The sequence below is a fragment of the Mangifera indica genome, chromosome 4 (assembly GCF_011075055.1).
Source record: "Mangifera indica cultivar Alphonso chromosome 4, CATAS_Mindica_2.1, whole genome shotgun sequence".
In the NCBI taxonomy this organism is placed as follows: domain Eukaryota; kingdom Viridiplantae; phylum Streptophyta; class Magnoliopsida; order Sapindales; family Anacardiaceae; genus Mangifera; species Mangifera indica.
In genome coordinates, this window is record NC_058140.1 from 4,315,289 (window position 1) to 4,334,025 (window position 18,737).

The 18,737-nt window shown below is 31.4% G+C and overlaps 1 protein-coding gene across 7 annotated transcripts in view; it reads left to right on the top strand.

Annotated features, from left to right (window-relative positions):
* The first annotated feature begins 18,199 nt into the window (after positions 1-18,199).
* Positions 18,200-18,737, top strand: part of LOC123213747 (protein ACCUMULATION AND REPLICATION OF CHLOROPLASTS 3) — a 34,551-nt gene continuing 34,013 nt past the window's right edge. For 4 of the 7 annotated variants that reach the window (XM_044633260.1, XM_044633258.1, XM_044633261.1 and 1 more), the window contains exon 1: positions 18,201-18,609. In XM_044633260.1, coding sequence (XP_044489195.1) covers positions 18,290-18,609 — 320 coding nt within the window. In that variant the 5' untranslated portion in view covers positions 18,201-18,289. Of the gene's footprint in view, positions 18,610-18,737 lie in introns of all 7 variants that reach the window. The other 3 variants (XR_006501738.1, XR_006501737.1, XM_044633262.1) reach the window with 2 other exon arrangements.

Below are 18,737 nucleotides of genomic sequence, written 5' to 3' on the forward strand. Positions count from 1 at the left end.
AAAAACTTGTGGGAAATTACCTGCAACATATAAACAACATTAGTTGTCGATATATACCTGAACTGGGATATCAAAATCTTGATCGTGAAGTTAGCTACTGTTTTAGAAATCTTCAACAAATATGTGTTTCAAGAAGACGCAACAAAAGTTTCAGGAAACTTATACTTTTACTGATTAAAATCCACATTTTCGAATTGCATAGAAAGCAGAAGGCAAAGTAACATTCAAACTTTCAAACCTTAGTTAAGTATGTTTCATGCCCATATTTCCTTTTTTATTTAAGCGAAAATGATATTGTATTCAAGTGCTTACGTAGGTGATTAAAAACAGTTGAAAGAGTTATAATTGCAAAAGAATATTATAATGAAAAAGAATTGAGAAGTAAAGCTTCAGTTACAAATAAATGTCAAAACTCATCCAAAACCAACAACACGATAAAGTAACCTGGACTTCGAGGTGAGAATGAAACATAACAAAAACCAATAAGTGACAACACAACAGTCTGTTTTGCAACCCGAGGTCGATGGTTTTGTAAGTGATGGACACGCTTCAATTCAACAACGGCGCCATCTTCATTTCACCTTAACCTCCCTTTACTTTTCTTCCTATTCCTTCCATGTCCTCTCTCATGCCAGTCTTGATCTCTATATCTCTCAGTTTAAATAGGGTTTTGGGTTTAGCTAACTTAACAACATCGAAGTTGGAGCCACAAGAGTGGTCTTAGCGACCTCATTTTATCCGGCAAAAGTTTGAGATAATCCCATCAAACCCCCTGGGGTTATGTCTAATATTGTTTGCATTCAATAATTCAAAGTACTATCTCAACTAGCATGTTCAGTGATAAAATAGCAGTATTCTAAATATTAGAATAAAAGGTTTAAAATTTTTTTGATGATGTTTCAAAATTAAACTCTTAATTTATTTAATACATTAATTAATTCGATCTTAAATAGACAATCTAACTTCAATAAAGTTTTATCGTTATCCAAAAAAATTCAAAATATTAAATAGACTCTTAATTCTAATATATATTAGCTTATATTTGGATGGAGTGAGTAGTTCATTCAAACAACTAAGGAAAAATGGGAAATTCACTCTTCTTGTATAAAAGTTTTTGTTTTCAAGTTGAGATTTTATTAGTAATTTTTAGTTTAAAGGGTGTATTTTTAGTATTTGAAAGATCATATCCTCGATTCAAATGAACCAAAAGTTATGAACGGAATAGCAATCACTTTCAAAAGCTAATTAAAAAGCAGGGAAACTTCTTGGAAGGCTCATGTGAGGAGAATTCAGTTAGTACATTGAGGTAAATAAAATCAATGGAAATTTGTACTTGTGGAGTAAGTGACAAGATTTATAAGGTTATTTCCTTAAAGCAACAACATTCTCACGACGCAAGTGAGCAGGAAACAACACTGGTATTGTAAAGCTTGAAACCGACAATTTTGATGTCATAACGACATGAATACTAGAAAAGCAAGATAAATAGTTGGCAAATTATGTAAGTCCATGACACCATAATTTCAATTAGAGTGGTCTCGTTTTCATAATTAATGTTTATATTTCCAAATTAGTCAATCGAATACATCCCCACAAAGATTAAAGAGATACCTCCATCGCCAAAATATCATTCACGGGTTCTAATTTTTACAATTTCTGAAAAAGAAAATTGACACGAAGAGACATTTCTTTTATAAATGGTGCTGCTTCATTCATTAAGCTGTCAAAATAAGCTATAAAATGGTCATTCAGTGGGTTGAATGCCCATTTAGAAAGTGCCAAGTAGACAAATTAGTTAGCACCCCATGCCATGTATGATGTAAGTGGTGAACAATTGTTTCACTAAGACAAACACCTATTTTGATGGTTATTTAATTTAAAAGTCTATAAAAAAAGAGTACTTATCACACGATTCCGTCACTTTCACGTATTTTAAAACTTTGAAAACTACTTTTTTTTTATAATTTTTTATCACTCGAGGTGAATTTCAACAATATGACATGAACAAAGAGGAGCCTTGGCATTGAAATCTTCAGCAAGGCAAACAAGTAATTGAGAGATCTTTAGTTTTGTTAGATTGATTGCTATGAGGTTATTTTGATTGAATTTTGATGATTTAACAAATGTTTTTATGTGTGAAAATGTTTATAATTGAAACTTCATGAATTAGATTATATGAAAATGGGATATAATGGATGATTAATGGTTGAGAGTGAGGTAATTGTATACCACAATGAACTTGTCCAAGAAATCTTGAAATACTTTGTTAATTAAATCCATAAACATTACATGAGCACTTTTAAAAGTGAAGAACATTATCACAAACTCATAATGTCTAAATGTAATTCAAAAAACTGACTTGGGTATATCTTTTTCTACGACCCTTACTAAATGATAACCTAATCTCATATCAATCTTTGCGAACATTGAGACTACTTTCAACTAGTCAAATAAATCATCAATTCTAGGCAGTGGATATTTATTTTTTATTTTAACTTATTTAGCTCTTTATAGTATACATATCCTTAGAGACCCATTTTTCTTCTTCACTGATAGTATTAGTGCTCTTTAAAGAGAATAGTTTAACCTTATAAACCCATTATCCAATAGCTCTTGGAGCTACTTCTTTAATTTTTGTAACTCGAATGAGGTCATCTTATACAACGCCTTGGATATTGGTATTATACCTAGTGTTGATTCTATGTTGAATTTAACCTTTCTCAAAGGCTAGCTCCAATAACTCATCTATGAATAAATTTAAAAAAACTCTCAAATCATTGGTAGACTTTATAATTCTAGGCTCAAACTTATAGGTTTGTCTGCCACATGTGTTAAATACCTCGTACATGGCTCACTCAACATCTTTTGTGCCTTTATATAACTAATTATCATACTATGTAAATGCCACTCATTGAAAGTAAACTCATCTTCATCAATTAAGCTAAATTAAAGTTTCTTTCCCCAAAAATATAATTTTTTGCTTCTAACTTTTTTAGTTGCCAATAAAATTCATGTATATCTAATCTTTTTAGTTGCTAACGATATTCAATTGTGTCTATGTTTTGTAGTTGCTAAATATATTAATTTGCATATAATTTTTCTAGTTACTAAAAGCATTCATTTGTGTCCAATTTTTTTAGATGCTAATGACATTCATTCGTATCTAATTTGTTTAGTTGCTAATGATATTCATTTGCGACTAAAATGAATGGTTATCTAAACTAATTTGTAACTATTTTAATTATAATTAATAACTAAAATATTAGTTTTTAAAAACAATTATTAGCAACTATTTGAAAGTAGTCACTATATTTTTTCCTCGAAATTGATTTTGCAACTATTGTGCAACTAATCTAAAATAGACACTAAATATAATTTGTAACTAAATCCAAAGTTTTTGCAACTATTGCATTAGTTGCTAAATGCTCATTTTCTTATAGTATAGTAGATTATCTCATTAGGGTTTCCACAATTACGTTAATCATATTTGGCTTATCTACTATGAAAATTGTTATCAGTTCTTTAGTAGGAACATCTTATAAAGTGATCTTAGATAAAATAGGACTTTGTAAGCTTTATTAATTCTTACTGTTATTTTAGCCACACTATCATAACTTGTGGACATTTCAAGAATTAAACTGATTTACTTTCCCTTTTCAAAAGTGGAAGAATATTACTTTCGAAAGTATCAATACCTAAGAACTTTGTCATACCTGAGCCAATTACTTTAGCATGTTGATTGGGGTAATAAATGTTATATCTTTAGAATTCTCCAAATGATTAATAAGTTAATAACCAAATTTTTCTTAGACCTAGTCTTTTCCTAATGGCATTATAAATCCTTGCTTAAGTGGAGCATCCTTGAACTCAAAATGTATTAGACTAGGTTTTTTCATGTCTAAAGACCCAAAAAAAAAAAAAAAAAACTTTGGCATGAATTTATGAAAAAAGATTCATTAAGAACATACTATGTCATCTTAACCACTTTACCCCATAAATATTTCGTCATATTTGCTTCTCATCATAACTTTAAGACTTTGATTTAGTTTTCAACTACAATTAGTGTATGTTCTAGGAACTATTCATGTTATCGATTTCAGGATATTTCATCTTGTATATATGTAATTATGATTTATTAATAAAAGAAAGTATTCTTTTGTTCATATATGTAAAATGTTTTCTTTATTGGATTAAATATAAAATATGTATATGAACTATCTAGATAATTCGTTTAATCAGTAAAACAAGATTATCAAATTGTTCTATGGATATGATATTAATTGCGCAATAATATCACACAATAGGCATACTTAATTCTCAATTGAATATTATGAGATGATATTAGTACTGGTGACAATGATGGTCATGTCACTAGGACATTAGTATGGATTAACAATTAGTAAACTGTTTTTCGAATGTGACCAATTATGATAAGTCACATGGTCATTATAATATAGTCAATAACTTATCGTATAATTGTGCTAATATACAGAGTAATCCTTTAACCTGAGATATCATAATTAGATCTGATACAAATGTGTATAGTTCATATGATGCATAAATACAAAGCTAGTCATGTTTCATACAATAAAGCCAAGTTGGTCATACAATGTTTGCATATAAAGATGAATGATGATCAAGAAGGGATCGTTGACTTAAAATTGTTAGATTCAAAGTATCCATTGACTTGGAAATTATTTAGCTCCAAGTTCTTAAATGAACATCGATAAATATTGAAAACAAAATCCCAAGTTTTAGTATAATGTACATCGTACGAAGAATGTTCGTGATGACACGTTCTGAATATATCGATCAATGATTCATAGAATATGAGATTAAGGTTGTGACAAACCATGAACCTACATTCAGTCAGGATTTAATAATAGAAAATCTTACCTATACAAAATATACGATCAAAAAATAGGTTTGATATAATATGTCTTCATCATGGTTTAAAAACTGTAACATATTACTAGATATTTATCATAGTCATTGAGTTTTCAGATATTTTGTATAGATGATCTAAAAAAGGCTTACCATTATATCACGATAAACTTAAAAAGTCATCCCAATGAACCAAACATTTTAGAGAGTGAAAATTGATTGTCTAGGGTTAACTAACACCTTTTGAAGGTTAATAAAAGTAACTTCACATCAAAAAACTTTAATCATTCTTTGGGTAATAAGACTAGCACATTTTATTACTATTCTTCCTTTATAATTGGGCATCAATTGAATAGTCAAACCTACTATTAAAGATTTCTTCACTTTACACTTCTCTTACTCAAGAACATTAAAAAAATATAGATTAATAATACTTTATCTCTAATTTTAAACTATATAACTAGTCCTGATTTGACAAAAATTTGTCAATAGAAAGTTATCCATTATGAGAATTTTATCATTTTAAAATCAAACTAAATGTTTATTACACTTTGACTTCTTTATGACTATCATACTTTGTCCTGCTCAAATTAATCATCAAATGAGCAACTTCAACATTGTCAAATGTCTTATACTTTTTATTGACACAAGTTAAAAAACTCCTTAGTACTTGTAATCTATAGTAAACTTCTCTTGCGGTAATCATACCATAGCCATAATGATGACATTCAGAATATATGGTTTTCAAAAGAAATATCATATTTGGCAAATACACTTCCTATATCGTCGCTCATCATCTATCTAATAAGAAAATATATGTCAATTGAATAAGCTCAATCACTTTTGGGTTTATTGAGTTCTTCACAACCAATATATTTCTAAAATTAACCTTACACATTAAAATCCAATTCTAATACTAACAATGACCACCTTTTGGGTAAGAAATTATTTATATTAAAATTGAAAAATGTATCATTACCAATGAGAAAAATTTATAAACCTTAAATAATGTATCATTTTGATGATTAATATTATGAAAACTCACAAAATTATTTCAGTAATACTTATATAATGTTGTTTAAATCAAAATTTTATGAGACACGATACCTTATCTTTGACAATCTTCCATAAAAAAATTGTTGCATCTAACTTTGTGAACAATAATCTTAACTTAATCACACACGACAGAATTGATAACCTAAATCTTTAAGTCCTAATATTAGCATTATGCCACAATATTCATTCTAAAATTAAATTCTCCTTCAAATGGAGACTTACAAGTATCTCATATGTCTTTACATGTCACAAGTCATTCACGTACCATAAGTCCTTCATGCACTTCATAAGTCATTGCTTGCCTTTCACATGCAATTACACGTCACATGTCAATATTGCACTTCATGTGTCACTTAAACCATTCATGGACTCTAGTACTTTATGACGCGAACCTTGATAATTTGACGCAAGACCTAATGTTTAAGAAGATATTTTCTCCAAGATTGAATCAGTTTCGTCATTGAAATGAATTTTGACTTGAATCGATATGGAATCAAATAAACCTCGGTATCGTAATGGTGAATGCCACAAGATAAATCTTGATAAGTTCAAAGATTGGCAATGTAATAGTATGCAAAGTCTACCAAAAGATCCTTTCATGATAAAAAAAATAAGCTTTTATAGTACAATATCAACTTAACCCTAAAATTACCCATAACCCAATGAACTTTCAAACTTGTCAAGCCCATTACCTAATTAACTACCCAAAACACTAATTAAATTAAAAGGAAATATGTCAATTGGCTCAATAAAGTCTAGCCTAGTCACAAACAAGACCGAAATTCATAAAACTTGAAAATCCTAAATTTGGTAAACAAAAATTACCTAATACACATTGAAATGGTCTTTAGTGGGGCTTACAAACTGAGTGCAATTGGCGAATTGGTTGTTTTATAGAGCTCAAAGCAAGCTTCGCGTTGATATATTACAGGCCCGTAACTCTTCTTACATCAAAAATTATGGTCATTCAAAGTCTATATGCATACTTGGATTATATTTTTCATAAGCTTAAGCCTAAATCAGGGTGACCTCTCTATTGGCTCCTTCAAGCATCTAGTCCTCCTTGAGTGAGCTCGTTTTAGTCTCTAAGCCCTCCATGAGTCCTACCAAGGCCTGTTGCACCTTCTTAACTTAGCTCCTCATAATTGACCCAACCGGAATGTGTGATGAATCTCCTTGATAGCTTGATGCTCCCACGATGCCTCTATCATTCCCTTTCTCTTTAAAAGGATTTGCCCTCAAATTTACATCATCAAAAGGAGATAGGTCAAAAACATTAAAAGTAGCACTTATATTATATTCTCTTGGAAAATCTAATTTGTAGGCATTATCGTTGATACACTTAAAGACTTGAAATGGACTATTTCCCTTCGGGTGTAACTTAGATTTCCATTGGGATGGAAATCGTTCCTTTCTCATGTGCACCCAAACCCAATCACCTAGTTGGAACACCACCCTGTGCCTTCCTTTGTTAGTTTGTTTAGCATATTGTTTAGTTTTCTTCTCAATATTTTGCCTAACTTTCTCATGAAGTTGTCAAATTGACTCTACTTTCCTTTTATCGTCTAAACAAGCACGTTCCTCAACAAGTAAAGGTAACAAGTCCAAAGGCGTAAGTGGATTAAAACCATAAACAACTTCAAAAGGAGAATAACCAATAGATGTATGCACAACCCTATTATATGCAAATTTTACATGTGACAAACTATCATCCCAAGTTCTCAAGTTTTTTTCTATTACAGCACGTAATAACTAAAATAAAGTTCTATTGAGTATCTCAGTTTGTCCATCTGTCTATAGGTGATACGTTGTAGAAAATAGTAGTTTAGTATCTAACTTACCCTATAATACCTTCCAGAAGTAACTTAAGAACTTCGCATCACGATCAGATACAATACTCCTTGGAACTCCATACAAATGTATGATCTCTCTAAAAAACAAATTAGCAATGTAAGTTGCATCATTGGTTTTACAACATAGAATAAAGTGTGCCATTCTTGAAAACCTATCAACCATGACAAAAACTGAATCACTACCTTTCCTAGACCTAAGTAACCTTAAAATAAAATCTATAGAAATATCCTTCCAAGGTACAATAGGAATAGGTAAAGATGTATTTAAACTATGGGTAAGACTCTAGACTTGGCCTATTTACACTTAATGCAATGAGTAAAAATACGTTATACATCTCGTTTTATATGTGGCTAAAAGAAATGTTCTTGTACTACATTTAAAGTCTTAGCTATACAGAAATGACCCATTAATCCACCCCCATATGCTTCCCTCACAAGCAATTTGTGCAATGAACTCATAGGCACACATAATCTATTTTCTCAAAATAAATAACCATCATGCCTATAAAACTTACCAAATGCAGTTTTCTCACAAGCTTCATAAATACTGGAAAAGTCAAAATCATTCACATACAAATCTTTTATATACTCAAAACCAAATAACTTAGTATCTAAAGTCGAGATTAGAGTATACCTACATGATAACGCATCTGCCACAACATTTTCCTTACCTTGTTTGTAATGAATGACATAAGGAAAAGTTTCGATGTATTCAACCCACCTTGCATGTCTCTTATTCAACTTATCTTGTCCTTTTAAATATTTTAGGAACTTATGACAAGATAAACTTGTGTGGCCAAAAGTAGTGTTCTTACCAAAGCATACAACTTTTTTTCATAAGTAAGGTACTTCAAAGCAGGCCCATTGAGTTTCTCACTGAAATATGTTATAGACTTATTTTCTTGCATCAAAATAGCTCCAATACCTATACCTGAAGCATCACACTCAAGTTCAAATGGTTTAGATGAATCAGGTAACGCAAGTAATGGTGTAGAACTTAACTTATTCTTAATTAATGCAAATGCATGCTTTTGTTCCTCACCTTACCTAAACTCCTACATTCTTTTTAATAACTTCAGTTAATGGTGCCACTATTGTGCTAAAGTCTCATACAAATCTCCTATAAAAACTAGCTAAACTATGAAAACTCTTAACCTTAGTCATAGAAGTAGGTGTTGGCCACTCTCGGATAGTCTTACCTTCTCTTCATCTACCTTAATCCCTTGAGATAAAACCACAAATTCTAGGAACACAACTTGGTTAGTGAAAAAGGAGCATTTCTTAAAATTACAAAATAACCTTTCTTTCCTAAGCACAAGCAAAACATCATGCATGTGTCCTCTATGTTCATCTAGACTATGACTATAAATAAGAATATCATCAAAATAAATGACCACAAACTTGCCTATAAATGCATGTAAGACATAGTTTATTAACCTCATAAATGTACTAGGCATGTTAGTAAGCCCAAATGGTATTACCAACCATTCATATAGTCCATGTTTGGTTTTAAATACAGTTTTCCATTCATCGCCCTTTTTCATCCTAATTTGATGATACCCATTTTTCAGATCAATTTACAAAAAGATACATTATCCATGTAATTCATCAAGCATATCATCTAACCTAGGTATAAGATAGTGATGCTTTACAATGATTTTATTAATGGCTTAACAGTCAATACACATTTTCCACATCTCATCCTTTTTAAGCACTAGAATCACTAGTACAACACATAGACTTATGCTCTCTCTCACGTATCCCTTCTTTATCAAATTTTCCACGTACCTTTAAAGCTCTTTTGTTTCCTCGAGATTACTTCTATAAGTTGGTTGGTTGGGTATCACTACTCTAGGTATGAAGTTGATTTGGTGCTCAATCCTATGAATCGGAGGTAGTCCATCAGGAATCTCCTTAAGAAATACGTCTTCAAACTCCTGCAAAAGCGAAACAAATACACTAGGAAGAGAATTGTCAATGTTAGTGAAAGATAAAAACTTTCCTTATAAACTAACAATAATGGGTATTGTTTAGTCACAAAAGCAACCCTTACATCACTCATCTTCCCATAAAAACTCTCTTTTTTTCGTTTCTTGTTTTCTTGTTTTTTCTCTTATGGCCAAATTGCTCACCTTAATTTTCTTCCCCCCTCTTTTCAACCTTACTTTTTCTTCGCTCTTCCTCACTCACATTTTCTCTTTTTTTGTTTTCACTCTTACTTTCTTTTTTTTTTTCTTCATTCATCTTTCTTCTCCTCACTTGATTCTCATAAACCTGTTTTGGCAATAATGGTACAAGTGTGATGAGTTTATTGCTTATCATGAACAAGTATCTATTTTTGAATCTATCGTGTGTCACTATTCTATCATACTATCATGGTCTCCCCAACAAGATGTGTCTAGCATGCATGGGTACTAGCTATATTGGTGCAACTACCTCCATCTACAATTAAAGTGTACACCTTACCCTTCATATGACATTTAGTGTGGAAAATATTCTCTCTCTACTCATCATTTTCTTCTTTGTATTGTAAACTCAAAGCTCTCCTAAACACTAGTGTCTCACCCTTTATTACATACTTCAACTCTACATCACTAACATCCTTTAATAGTGGCATAGACTCATCACTTGATTCTTCCTCTGTCTCATACTCACCATTCTTCCTTAACACCATGGTTCTTTTGTTAGGACACTGAGAAGCTATGTGACCTCTACCCAAACACCTAAAATATTTGATCTCGCTATTTCTCCTTGGTGGTTTGGGTTTGCTACTAGGCTTCTCCTGATTAGACTCCTCTTTCTTAGGTTTAGCGTACTCAATTTTTGGCTTAAAAGGTGGTTTATTATCTCTCTTTCACATGCTTGGTTTCCAAGAACTAGAATATGAACCTATATCTCTTTCACCCTTCTGTTATAGTTGTCTTTCTACCTTTATTATCATATGTACCAAATCCTCTAGCTCTACATAGTGTTGGAGCTCTACCACATTTGCTATTTTTCTAGTCAAGCCATCTAAAAACCTAGCCATAATAGTTGCCCTATCTTCCTCTACATTAGCCCTAATCATGGTTATCTCCATCTCTTTGTAATAGTCTTCCATATTCTTAGTTCTTTGCCTAAGCTTTTGTAACTTTTGAAGTAAATCCTTATGGTAGTGGCTAGGAATAAAACGCTACCTCATTACACTTTTCATATCATCTCAAGTGTCTATGAGTCTACCCAAGTTCCTATGTCTGTTTTTCAACAAGTAGTCCCCTCAAATACTAGCATAATCATTAAATTCTATAACAGCCAACTTCACATTTTTCTCCTCAAAATACCTATATATGTCAAAAACCTGATCTACCTTTCGCTCCCAATCTAGATAAGTTTTCGAATCATTTCTACCCTGAAAATATGGAATTTTCATTTTAATTTTTACTAAGGTTACTATCACCCTACCTATTCTCTTTGTACATACTGCTTCTATGACTTCTATGTCCTCCATTTGATGACTTACATGGTTCTGCCTATCACTTATTTCATCATCTTCACTGTCGATAACTATCCAATCCTCATCCCTTATTGATTGTGTTTTCCTCTTGCCTTTAGTCACACTACCTCCCCATATATCACTCTGTTGTTGTTCTAATCTGTCCAATGTATTATTAACACTCCCTACTACATTAAAAAGTTGCTCAAACTACTGTTGGATTACTTGTATTGTAAAAGCCTTGGTTTTTACCCGAATCTTCTATAACACTAGTGCTTTTTTATTCTACCATGTTATAATTTCATAAAACAAAATGAGTTTATAAATAAGAAACCTCACATGTTATACACTTACGCTCGTGTTTTTCATTCTAATTTTCTCACACATTCTATAATTTGAAACTTTTTTTAATAATAGATCAATACGGTACTTACGACAAACGACCACCAGTCAACCTAAATTATGTTATGATTACCTACTACTTCACAAAAAAAAAAAAAAGGACTATGATTCAAGAAAAACGAAAATTTTCAGAATTGGAAATATGAATGCAACTACAAGAATGAATAATCAAAGAGGAGGAAATTCGAAAGAGATAACAAGATAAAGAAAAATCAAATTCAAAGGAGATATATGTGCTAACTTTCTCCTTGATCTCTCTCTTCTTCTTTTTTTACGTTTTTTTCTACCTTTTTTATTGTTTTTTTTTTTTTTTAAGACTACTTGGCTGAAAATTAAAAAATAAATAAATTCTGTAGATTACACAAAATTTCCTCTTAAGAAATTCAAGGTAATTAAATAAATAACCCAAAGACTAATCTCTCAATTCTTAATCACCCAAAATTTTTAAGGAAATTTAAAATTTTAGGAACAATTCAAGAACTCAATCTCCCAACTTAGGCAATTATAAGGTTTTTTTTCCCCAAAGGTTAAAGGAAATAAGACAATCCTAATCCAAGAGTTTTCTCCCCAATTTTGGAATTCCTAATTTATTTCTCTTTTTTCTGGATTTTTTTATGAACAATAATCTCTCAAAGGTTTGACGATCTTAACAATAATTTCAACCAAGAAACTACCCCTTCAATTTCGACAACAACAAGAGTTTTCCCAAGAATCTAAAAAAAATCCCACACAAAGTAACCCTAATTCACTCCCCAAAGGTTAAAGTACTTTTTTTTTTACGTTTTCTTTTCTCTCTTTTTTTTTTTTTTGATCAATCAAGAAGACAAAATTAGATACCCACACAACCTAGAATTCAACTATACTGAGGTTCAATGAGAATTCAAGAATTTCAAGAAAACAAGGACACCAAAATGTTGTACACAAAGTAAGGAGACAAAGGACTAAGACTCACCAAGAAAACAAAATCAAGAACACACTCAAAGATTCCTAAGATGCATGGTTATTCAAGAAAAGAACTCCAAATCAAAAACACAAGAAAATGATAGATACAAAACCTGATTCAACCCGACTCTGATACCAACTAATACAAACCTTGATGATTTGACGCAATACCCAACGTTCAAGAAAATATTTTCCCAAAATTGAATCAGTTTTATTACTAAAATGAACCTTGACCCGAATCGATATAGAATCGAATGAACCTCGATATCATAATGGCAAGCATCATAAGATGAATCTTGATAAGTTCAAAGATTGCTAATGTAATAGTATGCAAAGTTGGCCAAAAATATATTATAGGCCTTATAACTCCTTCTAGATTAAAAGTTATGGTGATGAAGATGTTCCCACCTTCTTGAGATGGAGGGAATAATTAAGGAATTGTGAGAGCATCGAGCCATCAGAGAGATCCACCACACATTCTGATCAAGCCAATTACGAGAAGTTGAGCTAAAAAGGTGCAATAAGCCTTGGTAGGACTAGTGAAAGGCTTAGAGACAAAACCAACTTACTCAAGAAGGATTGGATGCTTGAAGGAGCCAACAGAGAGGTCACCCTGATTTAGGCTTAAGCTTATGACGAAATCTAATCCAAGCGTATAGATAGACTTTGAACGACTATAACTTTTGATTCGGAAAAAGTTATAGGGTCTGTAATATATCAACGCGAAGCTCGTTTTGAGCTTTATAAAAATAACCTATTTGATAGTTGCACCTAATTTGTAGGTCTAAATAAAAGTTGTTTCAATGTGTATTAGGCAATTTTTGTTTACCAAATTTAAGATTTGTAGGTTTTATAAATTTTTGGTCTTATTTATGACCAAGCTAGACTTTATTGAGCCAATTAACATATTTTCTTTTAATTTAATTAGTGTTTTAAATAGTTAATTAGGTAATAGGCTTGGAAAGTTTGGAAGTCCATTGGGTCATAAGTAATTTTAGGGTTAAGTTGACATTGTACTATAAAAACTTATTTTTTTTTATCATGAAAGGATCTTTTGGCCAACTTTGCATACTATTACATTACCAACCTTTGAACTTATCAAGATTCATCTTGTGGTGTTTACTATTATTATACCAAGGTTTGTTCGATTTCATATTGATTTGGGTCAAGGTTCATTTCAATGATGAAACTGATTCAACCCTGAGAAAAATATCCTCTTGAACGTTGGGTTTTTCGCCAAATTGTCAAGGTTTGCATCAGTTGGTATCAAAGAGATCCGAGATCAAAAGTTACCTTTTATGATAAAAAAAATAAGTTTTTATAGTATAATGTCAATTTAACCCTAAAACTACTCATGACTTAATGGATTTCCAAACTTTCCAAGCCAATTACCTAATTAACTATCCAAAACAATAATTAAATTAAAATGAAATATGTCAATTGGCTAAATAAAGTTTAGCCCGGTCACAAACAAGACCAAAATTCATAAAACCCAAAAATCCTAAATTGGGTAAATAAAAATTGTCTAATACACACTAAAATGACCTTTATTTGGGCCTACAAATCCAGTGCAATTGATGAAACAATTATTGTTATAGAGCTTGAAACGAGCTTCACGTTGATATGTTACAGACCCCGTAACTCCTCCCAGATCAAAAGTTATGGTCGTTCAAAATCTGTTTGCATGCTTAGATTAGATTTCGTCATAAGCTTGGGCCTGAGTTAAGGTGACCTCTCTGTTAGCTCTTTCAAGTATCTAATCCTCCTTAAGTGAGCTAGTTTTAGTCTTTAAGCCCTCCACGAGTCCTACCAAGGCTTGTTGCACCTTCTTAGCTCGACTCTTTATAATTGGCCCAATCAGAATGTATGGCGAATCTCCCTGATGGCTCGATGCTCTCATGATGTCTCGATCACCTTAGACTTTTCATGCACTCTAATGTGTCTAATCTAACTTTCATGTGCACTCATGTGCCCTAAAAAACCTTTACAACCTTGTTATGAACTCTTTTAAGGCATTCATACACTCTTATGTGCCTTTTTTAACCTTTCATGTGTGTTTTGAATCTCTCACACATATAGAATAGTGCCTAAAACACCCTTACAAGACATTCACATGCGACCACAAACTTTCATAACATGCTCACACACTATTATTTGTTAAACACATGCTTGTACACATTAGAAGTCTGTCACATGCTTGCATGCATCACAAAATCACTACACGCATTGAGACACACCTCCAAATGGCTTTAATGCACTTCCATAGGCCAAACTATTTGTCACACAATCAACATATACTTCTCATATGCCTCTACGCATTCTACATGTCACAATCATTTTCTATACACATGTGGTGATTCACGTCTCTCCCACTTAAACTATATTTGCCTAATAGACATGTGGGTTAGTTTTATGGGTTAATTTGACTCAATATGACTTTGTCCAAGTCAAATTATCCTATCATTATATAGGAGAAATTTTTAGGTTTTCCCAACCTAGTTTTGACTAGTGATGTCAAGAATAAACCCTAGTTATCGTATTCTTTCTCCAATGTCCTTATTCTTAGTCTCTATTCAACTATGTTGTTTGATCCTAAAGGGCTATTAAGGGTTAACCTATGAAGATTGATTTTTGAAGAAGTTGTTATTGAATTGTGTCATGAAATTGCAATAGAGAAAAAAAAATCTAACCAAAGCCGATAGATCCTATGTCATCCTAGACGTCGCTTTCTCTGTTGATATGGAGAAACCATTAGGTGGATTAGGCGATTCTGCCACCTATATTCATTGCAGTTTTGATGCTGATTAATTAAGGTTATTCGACGAAAGTTCAAGGCTCAATCAAGTTGAAAATCCATCCCTGTTATGAAAGTCGATTCACTCAGAATGAATTCCAATATTAAAATCATTTAATTTCATATTATTAATCCTTAATTCTAAGGTTTGATTTCTGAATTGAAAACCTTAATTTCAATTCTAAACCTTAATTAAAATACACTCTTACTAAACCCTAGTTACAATTTTAATTTTTAATTCATAATTATCAAACTCTAATTTCATATTGTATTACCTTGATTTCAGTTATGAAAAATTTAGATTTCATATCCTAGTGCATCTAGCTCTTATACCACGTATAAAATTTATTTTGCATAAACAAATAAAATTATGTAATCCTAATTTCACAGGATTTATACCTAAGTTATAAAATATTGAGTTAAATTCTTTAGAATTATATGAATATCTAAAAGTCATACAATTTAAATCCATAAAACCTTTGAGAATCACCTGAAAATTGAAGATATGTTATGACTAGTCTTTTGCTCCAAAAGCCTCATTTATAATGGCTTTTAGTAGAAAAAGATATAATGATCAAGTTTCAGACTGGGCATCCAACTAATTTATAAGTGAGATTATTAGACTCTATCACCAAAGGTCTAATAACTCAAAGACTTACATTAAACCGTCTATTAGGGATGGTAATTTGGGCTTGACGTTAAGGGCCCTGACCCTCTCCGACTCTAACGGGGAGAGGATTCCCTGATGAAAATGGGGAAAAGGGTGGGGATGAAGATGAAAAAAATCTCCGTAATCGGGGCGGGGATACATATGTCCTCACCCCTCCCCTCCCCTCCCTTCCCCTCCTTGCCTCGCCTCGTCCCATCCCCTCCCCTCCCCCTACCCCTAAATCTAATATATTAATATAATAATTTCTAGTATATTTTAATTCGTTTAATATTTTTAATTACAAATTTGTTAGTATTTCTTATGTAAGCTGCTTTTAAATTAATTTTGCTTTTAAAATTGATTATTGCATGTTAGTTTTTAAAATGTTGTTTTGTATCAACATGAAGAATTAATGATAATATCAACATGAAGAATTAATGATGATATCAACATGAAAAACTACTAATGAAGAGATTGATTATTGCATATTGTTGAGTTTTGTGAAAACTTTGTATTTGAACTAAAATAACAATGAATATTTTGTAGCTCTTGTAGCAAATGATATTTTGGAAAAGTATGATTTATTTTATTTATTGAAATATAGGAAGAAATTAAAATTTAATTTACGGGTATGGGGAGGGAATTTTCCTTCGAGGGGAGGGGATGGAGATTCTTTGTTATCCTCGTAATGGGGACGGGGATTGATATCCCCTCCCCGTTGCCATCCCTACCGTCTATCCAAATTTGTTAAGTATATTGAATTTATATTTATTAATCACTTATACCTATGTGCAAACTAGTATTACAGTATTCAATCATCTGATTTTATTCAACCAAATTATAATTAATATTAGTCTACATTAGAAAATTTTTTAATGGTCATAAAATTTTTGTCACTACATACCATGTTTTCCAAGGATTAATTTAAAAACACTTAATAATAAAATTATGTACGCATATTTTATTACATACTTGAGTATGCAAATGATATGACATCATATAATTAAATGGTTTTGAATTAAAATTTAAATAACACTCAGTCACATAATAACATATCATGTGTATCAAATTATGTATTTAAAAGTATGTACATATAGTATTACTCTACACTTAAACATTCTCTACCAATGTACCATAAAATAAAAACTTCATATCTTCATGATCACTAGCACAAATATGTCAATCAAATTTATGTGTTTTTCTTCTCCTATCCCTTGCCTCAACAAGATATGCATACTATTCACACTATAAATTCGAATTGAACTAAAATACCAATTCAAACCAAACTGAGCTAAACATATCCTAACTCAAATTCGGTTTGATTTCAAAAATAAACCAAATCTTTTAACTCAAATTTAGTTTAAATTTGAATCAAACAAATTCAAATTGAGTTGAGTCGACTCAATTCGAATTCAACTTTAATTGTGATCTTTTTATAAGCATACTAATAATTAATTACTCATTAATATACATAAATGTTGAATTTGGTTTGAACCAAGTCAAATAAGATCCAATTCAAGATCAATTTGAATTTACAAAAGTCAACTCAAGATTGGCTTGAGATTATTAAGCTGAGATTTGAAAACAATTTAACTTTAGATTCAATTTGAACTTATCCAAACTCAAATTTTCATATCAACTCAAATTCAATTTGTTTATAAAGCTAAACTTAATCTTGACTTAAACTTAACTCGTTCAATTCAAATTGAATAACTCCGATTGAATTTACTCCTACTCCAATGTCTTTACCATAAGACATTTTCTAAGTAGTTGGTGAGAAGATATACTATTACCTTTTAATTCTCGCTAATTAAATGGCCCCAAAATTATGAAGTTACAAGGATATAAACACAATTACACAAATGAGAGGTTTAAAACAAAACTTATTGAAAGAAAATCCAATCATATGGATAATTTTTTAATAATTTTTGTTATGTTTGTGAATTAATTTTTTAACATAAAATTTTATTTAGAAATAGGGTTTACAAAGACGTTTAATGGGCCTCCATGACAATCAATTATAAACTCAGGGCAATACGAAAGGGCCTAGTAAGGATCAATTTAGGCCGACAATCATAAGCCCTAATATCAAGCCCATCATAAAACGATAGGAGACTTTGAGCTGATTCTGATTTAGACCACAAGGATACCATTTGTCCCAGCACAACCATTAGCTAGTTGAGTGTTCTTTTCTCTTTCTAATTTCAGATGATTTTTTGTTTGTGCTGTTGAATGCAATGTTTTCGTACAATAGGATGTCCATTTCAGTAGAATTTCCGGTTGTAAGGAGTTTTGGTTCGTCGTCTTTGTTGCCTTGCTCGCCAAATCGAGTACTGTACAATTCCTTGTTTTGTTTTTGCCAAAAAAAATTGAAATGTAAATGGAGTAGGGCCGGTCTTCGAGCGAGTATGAGCACAAACGAAAATTACTTTGTAAATGAACGTGAAAATGTTTCCGACTCTGAATTTGTAGAAGTCATTGGCATTGGCAGTAGAAAAGACGCACTTCTGGACTTTTGTTTAGATTCTCCTCTCCGCTCCTCCTCCCTTCGCTTCTGGTATGCGCTTTAATCCGATAATTGATAAAATTGTCGAATTTGCATTTTGTTTTATAATTTGGTTTCATGTGCAATCGGTAGTTCAAAAATTTTCTAGGAGATTTTGCATAATGATTTAAGTTTCACAG